This window comes from Gymnoscopelus braueri (assembly GCF_963280865.1).
Source record: "Gymnoscopelus braueri genome assembly, chromosome: 5".
Lineage (NCBI taxonomy): Eukaryota > Metazoa > Chordata > Actinopteri > Myctophiformes > Myctophidae > Gymnoscopelus > Gymnoscopelus braueri.
The window spans coordinates 1738808-1753872 of record NC_137606.1 but is presented as its reverse complement, the minus strand read 5'-3'; the positions used below and the strand labels follow the sequence as shown (position 1 = coordinate 1753872).

At 39.0% G+C, this 15065-nt stretch overlaps 2 protein-coding genes across 4 annotated transcripts; both read right to left on the bottom strand.

The window, feature by feature from the left end:
- Nucleotides 1-242: 242 nt before the first annotated feature.
- Nucleotides 243-6853, bottom strand: sertad3 (SERTA domain containing 3). Of its 3 annotated transcripts, none has more exons than XM_080428197.1 (2): nt 6544-6853; nt 243-3558 (listed from the first exon to the last, which is right to left on the bottom strand). In XM_080428197.1, exon 2 carries the CDS (start codon nt 3549-3551, stop codon nt 2376-2378), a length of 1176 nt encoding a protein of 391 aa, XP_080284323.1. In that variant the 5' UTR covers nt 3552-3558; nt 6544-6853; the 3' UTR covers nt 243-2375. The 3 variants fall into 3 exon arrangements, with proteins under 3 accessions (XP_080284323.1, XP_080284325.1, XP_080284324.1); XM_080428199.1 differs by lacking the exon at nt 6544-6853 and adding an exon at nt 4606-4813; XM_080428198.1 differs by lacking the exon at nt 6544-6853 and adding an exon at nt 3734-3978 and having other exon boundaries at nt 243-3681.
- Nucleotides 6854-7706: 853 nt separating this feature from the next.
- Nucleotides 7707-13896, bottom strand: blvrb (biliverdin reductase B). The gene is made up of 5 exons (XM_080428828.1): nt 13715-13896; nt 11540-11701; nt 10810-10899; nt 9896-10027; nt 7707-8294 (listed from the first exon to the last, which is right to left on the bottom strand). Exons 1-5 carry the CDS (start codon nt 13797-13799, stop codon nt 8140-8142), a joined length of 624 nt encoding a protein of 207 aa, XP_080284954.1. The 5' UTR covers nt 13800-13896; the 3' UTR covers nt 7707-8139.
- Nucleotides 13897-15065: the final 1169 nt, after the last annotated feature.

Here is a 15065-nt window from a genome sequence, read left to right as displayed (position 1 = left end):
AGTAATAGCTTGTGCTACTCCAGAGAGAGAGCAGGAAGACCGAGGGCAGTCTATTATTATTTTTATGACCAGACCGATATTTCGGTTTATGTATTTTATATTGTTTGGTGGTTCATAATTATGGTTTATAATCAGTTAATACATTACAAATCTTTTGACATTTTGATACGAAGTGTACTGTGTAATAGAGCTGTAGTTTCTGTGGGTCAGATGTAACAAACTTCTTATACAAACTATTTTTGTATTTATTTATTTATACATTTATTACAAACACCCGTTTAAGGTGTCAACTGTCCAGGCATTAAGCACCAAATTTCACAACTGAATATTCTTTAGTCATTCAAATAAAATAACGGGTACATTAATATAACAACACAACATTAGGACATTGTCAAATTGTTAAGTTACATCCTGTTAACAAATGGCATTTATAAATAGCTTGCAACTTCAGCCCAGTTCTACATAGGGGACATGTGCATAGAAAGCGATTTTGACCCATGACGACATAAATATACAAAAACCTGACAAATGGATCAGAAAACGCGTTCTCAAATAATTCACGACAGCTTTCTCCGATTTTATGTAGCAGTGGCAGTGGGTTCTCTATCTTCCCAATTCAGTTATACTGCAGGTTTCATTTCTAGGAATTGTTTATACAGTCAACCATTATAGATTTTGAGGTCAAATGGGCAAAATTGTTTCCTTAATTTAATATTTTCCTTAGCAGTTGTACTAATTTGTTACTGTGGCGACACTGCTAAAACAGAGGAGACTCTCTGATATGCACACATAACTGGAAATCAAACCATGCATATTAACAAAAGTGCAATAATTCAGATGTTAACCAGACAAAGCAGGTTATCCACACTGAAAACGTACAAAATTACAAACAACCTTTTGAGGTGACAAACATTCACAGTATGCAGTTAGGTACATTTTTGACAGTGGCTGACAAGCTTGTCCACCAACCACATACGGAGGTAACTGCCATTATAAAATGATAACCGTTGGTGTACTCGTATGAACTTACTCCCTGTGACAAGGACAAAAAGGTCCTGATAGCATGATTTAGAGAAGAATCAATGATTACAGGTCAGCTGTGTCATTAGAAAATGACACACTGACCCGACAGTGGTTTAGATTATGTACAGTAGTGGCTCAGTGTAATGTAAAATGCTGTGTAAAATAATTAAGTCATTGGTGCAACTTATGATGCAAATACTTAGTAGATCGGTAGATAGGTAGAGATGAGCGCCAACATTGCCATGTTTTAAGTGTTCCTTTCCTGGTTCAGGGGATAAAGGACTACCAATGTTTAGGAATCTGTACAAAACTGTGTACCATGATGGTAGTAATTCAAGGCACTTTGGATGAGTCTAGGCCACCAAAAGAAACGCATACATACTGTATACCACCGTTACGTAACTACACTCCACTTATTAATAGATTGTAAGTTTATTCATTAACATTGTCATTAACATTGTCTACATATGGCAAAGTCTGGGGTATTTCAAAAAGGAGGCTCAGCCAGCCAGTTTGATTACCTAACATTATGTATGTCTTGTAGCCATTCACTCTCTTATTGTCTGTTACAATGCTACAGGACAATGTCCTGTAGCAATGGAGTTTCTTCACTCAAGATGTGACCTAATGATAGTGTTATGTATTTCAACCTGATTTTAAAGGAACTACACCGTTTTTCTTTTCAGAAAGTGTGATGCAAACGTGCAGAAAACCAGAGGTTGGTATTGTGTATACGTAGGCCTCTTGTCACTGGGAAGTCCAACTCTACAATGTAGAGGAAAGAGGAGGAGATGGGCATAAAAGTTACATGACATGTAGCATCTATGCCTGTAACATAGACTAGATAATAATAATAGTCTTTATTAGACTAGATAACATCCTGGGGATCAATGAAGGGCAATATTGTACTATAAGTTTTCCTGGCCCTTTTATATTGTATAATACGTAAATCTATTGTAGATTTTGCTCTATGGCACACTTAAATTCCTCTTACCAGGAATGTTGCACTGTCATGTTGCACATGAAGTTGCCAGGTGCATTACAACCACTAATCCTACTAGTCTGTGCCTATGGAGGTTTTTGTGTCTCAAACATTTAAAAAAAAAGTAACCTATACACCGATTCTTATTTAAAATATAAACCTACTAAACAAAAATTGTATACAAAGAGATATGCCTACAACAAGAGAAAATAAAATATGTAGGGTGTTCTCAGCAGGGCCAATCTGACCTGCATCTTTATAAAAAAGTGTTGCTGTACTAAAAGATGAACACTGCTGTATTAAAACATTTTTCATTCCTTCAGACGAGGTCCGCCACAGGTTCTCTTTTCCTCGTGGCATCTCCAGACCATCAGGACTCCACCAGCACCTCCATGACGTGCTCCAACTCGTGCACTTCTCTAACGTGACTCTGCCCAAAGAGGGCAGAAGAGGATGGAGGAGAGAGGGAACAAGAAGCAGAGGAAGATGGACTGAATGAGGAAAATGAGGGCAGGCATATCAGACTCTGGCTGAGAGAAAAGGAGGGGTGTGAGGAAAAGGGAGTGGAGCCGGAGGACGACGACCATGAAAACGATGAAGACAGGCAGGAGGCAGAGGTCGACAGAGGAGGCAGGTACCTCAGCAGCTCGTCTCCGGCCAAGTGCCCCCCTCCACTGACTCTTACTCCCAGCGAGCCCATCTCTCTCTCCAGCAGGGACGTGTCTATATCCTGAAACATATCGTCCACCGCTAAGTCGCCGAGGTAGCTGCACCTCATCACCTCCACGTTGTTCTCCATGACCCGGCACACCTCTTCCTGGTGCTCCAAGCCGCCCCAGTGACCTCGTGCCCCATGTTTTGCCCCCGACACCGCCTCGCCCTCAGGATCCCCCGCGGAGCCCGCCAGGTTCTCCAAGGACCTCAGAGCCGTTCGCGGAGCTGTCTGAGGAACGGCGTTGCAGCCGGAGGTTCCGTCGATGGTGGAGTCGAGTGCGGTGAGGATGGAGGAGATGGCCGCCGAGAGGGAAAAGTCGTGGTCGGAGGACATCGACCCCCAATCGTCATCCACATCTCCGACGTGTGACGTAACATTCGACGTAATTGAATGGCAGCTTGCTGGAGATCTAGTTGTACTACAGTGTGACACACCGGACTGGTTTGATGTCGACAAGAGGCATTTGGCTGCAGTTGACTGGCTGTTAGCCAATGTTACCATTGAATAACGGTTTGGTGCTGCTATCCTAGGGAACATAACTTCCCTATCACTCTCCTGTAATGTGGATGCAGTGCTGGAGGGTTGACACACTTCCACGTTGGCACATTTGGCAGAAGGAGCCTGGCTAGCTTGCGACGTGATCTGTCGGAGTGTGTTTGCTATAAGGACGGATCGGCGTAGACTGGGTTCAGGCAACTCCTGGCCTCGCTGGTACTTGTCCAGCGAAATGCAGAATACGGACTGCCGCTGCCTCTCCCAGACGGCACCATTCCTGTCCAAATCCTCAATGTCTCCTGGCTGATGTTTACGCTTCTGTCCCTTCATGATCATCTTTGACCTGTGGAGCGGAGCAGAACTCTGTATTATTACCCAATACGCAATGTAGCTATTTTAACAGAAATAATCACACACATTATTGCCAGTATATAAAACCTACCAGGTAATAACCAGTGTATAAAGCCTACAGGCAATAGATAGGAACTCTGGGACACTTTGTTGCCAGTATGTAAAACCTACAGGCAATACGAATTCCGAGACACTGACTTTGTTGCTAGTATGTGGAACTTACAGGCAATAAGAACTACCGTAAATGTACAATTTAGGCATTTAGCAGAGATTCTTACCCAGAGCAACAAGTGTGAGATCAGAGGAAGCATGAACTGTAGTCAACAAACACCAAGTGAAATGGTCGCATAAGTAGAGTGCAGAGAGAACAATGCACTGAATGCAGTGCCTCAAGGAAACTAGGATACCAGGTAAACAATGAACCTAGCCTCTGTCTAAACATGCAATCTAATTGGCATTCTTAACATTTGTGGTAAAGAAAAAACGAAAAAAGTGGTGCAAAAACACCAGTGATGTTAAGTAAAGTACGTTTACTCAAGTACTGTACTTAAGTAATATTTTGAGGTATTTTTTACTTTGATGGAGTATTTCTAATTTTCAGTACTTTTTCCTTCTACTCCACTACACCTCACAGGCAAATATTATACTGTAACGACACTACAATTATTAAAAAACGTTAGTTACTTTACAGATTTGGATTATGATTACAGCACATACATTAACCACTTCAGCTCTGTATACATACTGGCCATTTGAAAATAGCAGATCTACAAGCTCACAATGCCTCATGTGAGATTTTGTACACATTTAACATTTTTGAAAACTTGTGAAATGGGACATTCTGCATAATGAGTACTTTTACTTTTGGTACTTTAAGTGCATGATTTTGATACCAATATACTCAAATACATTTTTAATTCCGGATGTTTTACTTGTTACAGAGTATTTCTACATCGCAGTATTGATACTTTTACTTAAGTAAAATATGTGAGTACTTTTTCCAACACTGGAGAGCAGAGACATTTGAAATCAAACCAACCTGTGGATTTATACTTCCCAACTCCTCAAGACGATGGTTTTGCTGTTCGCTATTTAAATGTTAATCCGAAGTCTTTCACAGAAGAATCAAGGCAACTAATAACTCAAACAGCGTTTCGTGCCTCAAAATATAAGTCCTTGTATTGGATGTTTTGCCGGACAAGTTGTAAAACGTTTAGTTTAGTCAGTGTCCTCTATACAGAACATACAGTGAGTACTACCGCTTCTCCCGCCCGTGATTTGAGTTTTACGCCAAAAACTTACTGTGTTGCCAGATTTTACGAGAGACATAAGCAAACAGGTCTACGAAAACAAGCCCAAAAGAAGCGACTACGCTACATGAGCACTTTAAACCTATTTGATCAGATCTACAAGCTCACAACGTGTTGTAGATCTGCTATTTATTTATTCTTAATCTAGAAGAAAAATGTTAAATGAAACATTTTAACAACACAGATCTTGTGAGGGTCCCTGGCATAAAATGTTTTCATATGGTGGTCTGCAGACATAATAATTTGGGCTTGAAACGTTTGAGAACCACTAGTTTAAACAACATCGTGAAAAAAGGCCCAAATAAGCATATATTCTACACTTTAGAAACAAGCCCAAAAGACCTGCAACCCACAACTATCAATATTTACAAGCAACTTTACAGAAGAACAAGCCCAAAGTCGCTTATAATAAGCGGACATGGCAACACTGGCCAAAACTTTAAGTTTGCGTTGACAACGGGGGGTTGGCTGTGACCAGCAGCATTGTGGGTAATGCAGTTTTCGTTTTTACAACATGACTTTCGCACTACGAATAAACACCACTTTACCGTTAATGTTGTGGTTGCCGTAATGAACTAAACGTGCTATGAGAAATATATCGTTAGAATTAAATATTGATTTTTTAATTTGCATTGTTGAAATGTTCCAACGATCGTTGCCAGCATGCTCGTGTTATATAATTGGCGGCGTTACACTGGTTCTTCCATGATTACATCACTGATAGAAAAACCCTTGAATGCAAAAGTAAAACTGAAAGCAATGCATGGCTACTGGATAGTGTTTAGAAATGTAACAACCCCCATGCAGACGATTGTCCGAAAGAAGAACCACTTTGAGGCGATCTTTGTGGTTCTGAAGTATAAGTTGTATTCGATTATGAAATAGTGAGAATCAATCAATCAACCAAACACCCCTTTGTAGCCGAATGATTATTTGTTTCTGTAAAGTTACTGTAGTAAGCAATGCACAGAAACGAACACGTCCACAGGTTGGTTTTAACGTAGCTCTGGTCCATAGCGTTAGAATGAGTTCTCCTTAACGCTGTGTTACTTTTCGGCCGTTTCCCGCACATTCCCGGTAGAGCAGCCTCTCGTCTGTAGTAAAAAATAAAGAATACACTCACCGAAAACAAAGACGGTTGTAACTTGTAAGATGTTGAAAGCCTACTTTCCCTAAGTGGGAACACTCGGAGCCCCCCACCTCACGTCTAAAATACACCTTTTGGACAGAAAAGAAAATATTTCACCAGATGGGGAAATGTTTTACTTGCTCCACTGCGCCCCCTACTATCGACAATAGAAAAATTCCATAGACCAAATCTGTAGGGGGCACAGTGGAGAAACCATTTTTTCCTCTCCATCCGGTGGAATATTTGATTTACTAGCCAAAACGTGTATTTTAGACGCGAGGTGGGGGGCTCCAAGTGTTCCCACTAAGGAAAGTAGGTTTTCAACATCTGAAAACCGTCTTTGTTTTGGTGAGTAGCGAAAGCGTATTTTTAATTTTTGCTAAAGACGAGCGGCTGCACAGCCTGCGCTACCGGGAGTTTACGGGCAACGGCTCTAAAGTAACATGGATAGAACTCCTTAACGCTATGTGGACCAAAGCAAGTTTTAACTGACAGTCTGCAAAAAGCATGATTATTTCAATGTATTCGAAAAGTTTACCTGACTCCGCAGCTGCAGTCTTCACAGCAGAAATCCTTCAACAGACACCACGTATAAAATCTGTACTAAAACACTGGTAGAATTTCAGTGAATCTGCTAAATTCCACGGATCGACGTCCGAATAACGAGTCGGTCTACTTTGAAAACCAGTTTTGGCCCCTCCCCTGAATGTACATTGGTTGGTAGAGGAAGTTCCACACGTCGAACATACCATTCAGATTAAGCTCGTAGTAGAACGGTGTTTTGACAAAAATAACTCTTCAACAAAAATGTGGAATGCCCGCAGCCCTACCAAAAGCAGTTAAAGAGAGTAAAACCATACTCTCCTTCAAAACTGCCCTAAACGAGTACCTTCAGGTGGCAGCAAGCAATTCAAAACTGGCCCCTGTAAAAGTCATAACTTTTTTTACTGTACATATTTTTGTTTTTCTTATTTTTCAATGTGTAAACTGTTATATGATGTTCTGCATAGTAGTGTATATATGTCTGTCATTTAATGTCACTGAATTGAGTACATTTGGGACCCCATTTGAAACAAGCCATTAGGCTTTCATGGCTTTTCAATCCTATTTAGTGGACCTTGTATTTCATTTTAAACTGTACTTTCATGTGCTTTTTTTCTGCAAATTTCAAGATAAAGTATTCAATCAATCAATCTGCCAAGTGTTATCAGCTTGTAGATCCGTTCTTTTTTGCAAGCAACACTATGGCGCGATGGAGTATATGTATTATGTAATGTGCATGGGATAGTACAGTAGTTCTGAAAATGGGGTCTTGGGACCCCCAGGGTCCCTTGGGGGAGTTCCAGGCCCCCCCCCAGCTAAATGATTAATGATGATGTAGTGGTGAACCAAATGGACCCTTACTGGTCCATGGAACTGTACAAATGGAATCAAATGTGGTTCCATATTTGGTTCCATTTGTACACATTAGGCAGTTAAGAGTTACAGACAAGACTCTTATAGTCATTCAGAGTTATGGGGGTCGGAGGGCGGAGGCCTAATGCATACCACGGGGGGTCCTTTACATTCAAAAAGTTTGAGAATCACTGCCCTATATATAGAGTACATAACATGTGATCTTAAAAACACTAGGGATTTTAACAAAACCGACTCTATTTGCATGATAGGCTATACTTTGTCATAAAATGTTCAAAACACACATTTGTACAATAACAACCTTTATTTCAAATGCTAGAAACTGAAAACATCACACATTTTAACTTAAGCAAATATAACATTAGTATCAAAACTATCAAGACTGTTTTGTTGTATTTGTAAAGTGAAAGAAGCCTGCAGAAGTCAAATTTGCAGCCGCTGCTGATGACAAAAACGTTTAGGTTTGGCACGTCTTTATATTGAATTGTTCTCCAGACAAGCCAGCATGCTGGATTTTAAAATGATAACAACGCAAAGTTGCACATCCACAATCAAAGCGAGAGACTGATATAATGAGAAACGGTTGTTTCACCTAAGCAAGCACAATACTTATTATTCAGAATAACACTTTCTCAGTAATAAAGCGAGGAATGACATTGCAGTGAATTCAACGGCACTGATTGAATTTCATTTTAGAAGTGTTTTGGTGTGTTCAGGATTAGCTGTATTCTCCATGCAGCCCAATAGCCTTGCCATCCCACTGCGATGTGGACAGACACTTGACAAAGAAATGTCCCAGGTCATATTTAGATATGACTCTCCCCTTCACCGTGTTCTCTGTCACTTCATACTTCTCTGTCAGAGGCTTGTCACCTAAAGAAGGAGATCATGGGGTAATTGCAAGTAGTGTGAGAGTGAGAGATGAAGATAAATGCGTCCGATCAAATGGTATCAATGATGTAGTTGCAGTGGTGGAAAATGTACTGACATTTTTTACTTAAGTAAAAGTATCAATACCGCAATGTAGAAATACTCTGTTACAAGTAAAAGGCATGTGTTCAAAATCTTACTTGAGTAAAAGTACAAAAGTATTGTCATCAAAATATACTTAAAGTACCAAAAGTAAAGGTACAACACGTCGCGATGCGACACGCAAGCTTGTAGATCGGCTATTTTCCAATAGCCTATGTATAAAATAGGGCTAAAGTGGTTAATGTGTGTTTTATAATATAATCATTTATATCTGCAAAGTAACTAGTAACTAAAGTTTTCAAATAATTTAGTAAATGGAGTAAAAGTACAACATTTGCCTCTGAGATGTAGTGAAGTAGAAGTAAAAGTATTGAAAATGGGAAATACTCCAGTAAAGTAGAAATTCCTCAAAAGTGTACTTAAGTACAGTACTTGAGTAAATGTACTTAGTTACTTTACACCACTGTGTAGTTGGTGCTGTGTAGTTAAGAGCATGGCACTAACACGGCCCTAGTGTTGTTGGGGTTTCAATTCCCGGTAGCGTGTTCAAATGTATTTACCCCGTGAAGCGCTTTAACTGCATGATAACTACAACAATACAAATGTGATTTTACATTGACTATTCTATTTTCATTGGAGGACCCCATTAGCTCATTTCAACAGAGACTCCTCCTGTATGTAGAATAGAAATGCACTAAAGATAGAAATCTCACAGGGTGACAATTTCGTAATTAGGGTAAGTAAGTAGTAAAAGAAACAATTACTATCCATTAGCAATAGAGGTAGGTGGGCCAAGTATTTCATTCGTGCTGCCTGAACCTCACTAGTAAACATTTAATAAATATTGATCTAATATTGATAATGAAATGATGATTTCATCCTCCAATGTTTTTTCTAATCGTAATGTTAGGTTGGCTCCAATAGTATTTCTTCAATAGCAGTGGTGGAAAAAGTACTCAAATGTTTTACTTAAGTTAAAGTATCAATACTGCAATGTAGAAGTACTCTGTTAAAACTAAAAGTCCAGAATTCAAAATTTACTTGAGTGAAAGTAGAGAAGTATTGGTATCCAATTGTACTTAAAGTACCAAAAGTAAAAGTAGTAAAATGTTTGAAAATAGCAGATCTACAAGCTCACAACGCGTCGCATGAGCTTGTAGATCGGCTATTTTCTAATAGCCTAGGTATAAAATAGAGCTAAAGTGGTTAACGTATGTTTTATAATGTAATCATTTATGTATGCAAAGCTAGTAACTAAAGTTTTCAAATAATTGTAGTGGAGTAAAAGTACAATATTTGCCTCTGAGGTGTAGTGGAGTAGAAGTAAAAGTATAGACAATTGGAAATACTCCAGTATAGTAAAAGTACCTCAAAACTGTACTTAAGTACAGTACTTGAGTAAATGTACTTAGTTACTTTACACCACTGTTCAATAGTATTGCATAATAGCTCCCAACAAAAAGGTGGATATTCAAACTGCATGAGTTCTTCCTCCTACTAACCTGCAATATGTGGAGGCATGGTGGCCACGTAGTCCAAGCCAGAGTTTCTCAGAGCCGTGTACATCCTCTCATGGTCCTCCGTCACTGCAGCCAAACGGGGCGGCATTCTGGCTCGGTCCCAGAGTAAGAAGGCTGGGGAGGCAGAGTGAGGAGAGAAGGGGGAAGGAATAAAACACAAATTAAGGAGAAAAGAAGAGAGAGGATGGGGAATAAATGAGTGTTAAATATAAGGAGATAAAGTAAGTAGAGCAAGAAAATCAAAATAAAGAAGAAAAGAAGGAACGGAAATGAAAGACCAGAGAAAGAGAAATGAGAAGGGGTAGGAGTGGAGATGAGAGGAAGGCAGGAAGAGGAGGATGAAAATGTTTAAATGGGATTCACTTCTGGTTGCCTTGTTTTGTCAGATCTTGGTCAAGTAGTTAATATCTATTTACAATACAAGCTCACAACGCATCGCGAGCTTGTAGATCGGCTATTTTCAAATAGCCTAGGTATAAAATAGGGCTAAAGTGGTTACTGTATGTTTTATAATATAATAATAATTTATATCTGCAAAGTGACTAGTAACTAAAGTTTTCAAATAATTCTAGTGGAGTAAAAGTACAATATTTGCCTCTGAGATGTAGTGGAGTAGAAGTAAAAGTACAGAAAATTGGAAATACTCCAGTAAAGTAAAAGTACCTCAAAATTGTACTTAAGTACAGTACTTAAGTAAATGTACTTAGTTACTTTCCACCACTGACAATAAGTGACAGTAAATCACAGTTGAATAAGCTCGATTTCAAGTAAGAGCATCTTTAAGTGCAACCAAAGATTAAGGAGTATGAGGGACCGGACAAAAAGTATTTCAAACAATTAGAATCAGTAAATTGTAACGTGGCTACAAATTACTTGGACATTTTTCTCCCCCATACCTGACATGCAGCCAATGACCTTACGAATCCCACGAGCCTTCATGGCATCTATAATGTTCTGGGTCCCCTGAGACATTGCCGTGGTGGGGCCTGGTGGTGGATACAGACGGTACAGGAAGAATGCACACAAGTAAGCGTTTACAATCATCTGCAATAAGTCACTTTTACACAAATGCCATTGCTGTCCCCTGGTGGCAATACAGAATTATTATAAAATGTGTGTGTGTGTGTGCGCGTGTGCGTGTGTGTGTGTGTGTGTGTGTGTGTGAAAGTAAGTAACACAAGCTGTATTGTCCCAATATTGTGTTGTTTTTCAACACGTTTGTACTGTATGTATGTAGTAGGCTGAGACATGCATTTTTAGTAGTTCACCCAAAAAATGACTTATTTCCTATCAATTACACACCCCATGAAACATTGAATGAATGGAGATTTTTTTAGTTTTTGTCGCATTCCGAAGCCAATAATTTGACACAAAGAGTCTCCTTTGTGTCTCCTACCGGATACATAAGCATCTTTATACTATCATCAAATTATTGGCTTAGGAATAGGACAAATACAAAAAAGAAAATATGAATTCAATGCTTTATGGGCTGTGTAATTGTGTAAACTACTTGAATTTTACTGCTCACTTTTGCACGTGTGCACAGCACATCTGTCTGTCTGTCTATGCATGCGTTTATGCACTATGTTTGTTTTGTGTGTCTCCTTAAAGATGGGATCGCCTTACTGAGGTCATTCCTCGTTCCCAGTATGATGATGACAGCATCCTGGCCCTCCAGGGTCTTCTTCACGTCGTCTTTATTCAGAACATCTCCCACCACCACCCTGGAGGCCTTATGATCAGCAGGGAGCCGGGCAGGGTCCCGGACCAGCACGGTCACATTGTAACCTAGGCGATGGGAGTGATGGGAGAGATCAATAACTACCCTCCAGACTTTGGTCCAATTAATCGTTTTTGAAAATAAATGCATAGTACTTTAAGGTGATGTAAGTGATAGTTTTGGCTTTAAACAAAAAGTTCTGGTTAAAAAGTGAAGCTCTGAATGATGATCATTGCTATAGAGTGTTTGTTCAATAACGGGGTTCTCCCTGTTTCTTTGGCCCTTTAGTAAGCATAAAATCCATTACAGTTTAATACAATTTTGTCTGCTCATTTATTTATCTAATCACTTCCAATTTCATTTGTTAATTTTGTATCCTGTAGGACTCTCTCTTCAGCAGTGATTGCTACTGTATGGGAATATTAGAGCTGTAACACTTATTTGTATAACAACAAAAAAGAAGAAAATAACAGCTAGATGTGGATCGAATTTAAAACCTTCTCAAAATTGCACCTGTGTTATGCCCTTTCAGCTTTGAGGATGTTCTTGTTCAAAGGGAATTTTGTTCCACTACTGACACTGAAGGTGATCCACGTGCAATAGTATAGTTTCCAATGTAAAACATCAGGCCAGTGCAATGCATATATCAATCAGGAAACAAGAAGCCTTGTTTCAGGTGTTTGCAATTCATGGGGACTTTTTAACAGCTTTGTGCTGTGGCTTTGTTCTAATGACATTTAAACTGGGAAGATAGAAGTCTATTCTAGAAGAAGGCGAAATCTAAGATCTAAGCAAGCCCACCCAACCTGCATTAGTGAGATAGTGAACACTGCTCCGCTATCAGCTCTCATAATCATGGTACCAGCACTAACCATTAGTCAGCACTCTTGACCATAACCTAACATGACTCGACAATTTTGTCTTGCCTCATGGTGACCAGACTAGGGCAAGGAAATGAAGTTTGCTGACAAATCAAATGACACATGAGTTTGCACATGATTTGTACAATGTATATGTTTATCAATTATGTTAAAAGTAATTTTTGGAAGGAAACAAATTGTAAAATGATGGGTTGGTTGTCAGAATAATGTAGTTGCCGTATAAATATTATAGAACCTAGTCCGGTTAAAATATTATTTTCAGGATATGCAGATAGATAGATAGATAGATAGATTGGTTGTCTGAATAGAACTGTAAAAAAGAACTAGATATTCGGAGAAAAAGATTTTCACAACATGTTTACATGTAAATAGGCATATACACAATTATAAAATGGTTTATTCAAGAAATGAATCGTTTTATTCATCAGCAGTAGATGTATAGATCAGGACCACTTTAGTTGATTAGAATTAGTGATGGCTGCAGCATTGTTCAAAGGTTATAATAACTGTTACATTAACACATTTTACAATGATTTCAATGTTTTACATAGAAGGGGATCTTGTGAGTGAGTCTATCACTGCACTCCCGATTCTACTCATGTTCTCTTTTGCAATGTTCTATTCTATTCTATTCTATTCTATTCTATTCTGTTCTGTTCAAGTCTACTCTATTCTTAAATCTATTCTATTCTCGTAAAGTAACTAATAACATTTACTCAAGTACTGTACTTCAGTATAATTTTTAGGTATTTTTTACTTTACTGGAGTATTTCCCAATGTTCAGTACTTTTACTTCTACTGCACTACTCTCAGAAACAAATATTGTACTTTTACTATTTGAAAACTTTAGTTACTAGCCTACTAGTTACTTTTTACGAAACATACATTACCCACTTCATTCCAAATTTCCAGTATACATTTCGGCAATTTGAAAATAGCTTGTAGATCTGCTATTTTCAAAATAATTTTACATATTTTGCTTTTTTCAATGGGACATTCTGCATACGGAGTACTTTCTACTTTTGGTACTTTAAGTAGAATTTGATACCAATACTTTTGCACTTTTACTCAAGTAAATTTTGAATTCCAGACTTTTACTTGCAACAGAGTATTTCTGCATTGCAGTATTGATACTTTTACTTAAGTAAAAAAAAATTGGGTACTATTTCCACCACAGGTCTACCGTCTATGCGTCCTTACCTGCCGCTACAGCTTGTGGAAGTGTTGCCAACCCGCTCATGCCCGTGGAGCCAAATATTGCGACATTCTTTATGGAGTCGGACATAATTGCTGTACAGATCGGTGAACTGATCGTGGACCAAGTACGAACAGCTTCACACTGATCGTCGCTACTAGCAAGTGACAATGACAGTCTGAGGGAGAGAAGCTGCTCAATGAAAACATCCCGTTTGACATTTGAAGAAACGCCCCCTTTAGATAACCCATAAAAAACACTTCCGGACGTACAGTAAAGCCAAGCCCCCAGAACCACGGAGAATTACTGAAGCTACTGAAGCCTGGTGGCCAAATCTGGTATTGCAAGATGTCAGCGTTTGAAATTCTACTGCGCATGCTTCAACCGTCTGAAACGCTAGTACGCCTGCTCTATTGGCTCCAACGTTGGAGCCAATCCCGGAAAAAGAGCGTACTTCTGGGTGCTTCATGCGCTCGTGAGCAACTTTCATTGAAATGAATAGGTGGGAGCGGGGCCGCCCGCTCTCTAGATATAATATAACTATGAGTAAAGCAAACAGTGAATTAAAGGAGCCGTGTACTAAATATTAGACCATACAATTGGATATAGATAGTGATCTGTATCAAAACAATTAGCCTTCTAATTTTCTTTTAAAGTGTGCGCGTGTGTGTGTGTGTGTGTGTGTGTGTGTGTGCGCGTGTGTGCGTGCGTGCGTGCGTGCGTGCGTGTGTGTGCTGCGTATGCGTGTGTACTTAAGTACAATTTTGAGGTATATGCTACTTTTACTGTATACTTTTACTTCTACTCCGCTACATGTCAGAGGCAAATATTGTACTTTTCACTCCACTACAATTATTTGACAGCTTTAGACAGTTACTAGTTACTTTGCAGATTGTGATTATTATCACAAAACATGCATTAACCTAACCACTACAGCCCTATATGCAGTATATTTCGGCCATATGAAAATAGCCGATCTACACGCATCGTGAAGATTTTTATACATTTTGAACTTGTGATATGGGACATTCTGCACAATGAGTACTTTTATTTTAGGCACTTAAGGTATATTTTGATGCCAACACTTTTGTACCTTTACTTAAGTACATTTTGAGTATTGCAGTATTGATACTTTCACTTAAGTAAAACATTTGAGTACTTTTTGTGTGTGTGTGTGTGTGTGTGTGTGTGTGTGTGTGTGTGTGTGTGTGTGTGTGTGTGTGTGTGTGTGTGTGTGTGTGTGTGTGTGTGTGTAGTATACAGGCCTATATATAATAAGTATATAATATGTCAAATGTCTTAAATAGCTTATTCAAATATAGCAATCACTGCTATAGATAAAGCGTTTGTTCAGTA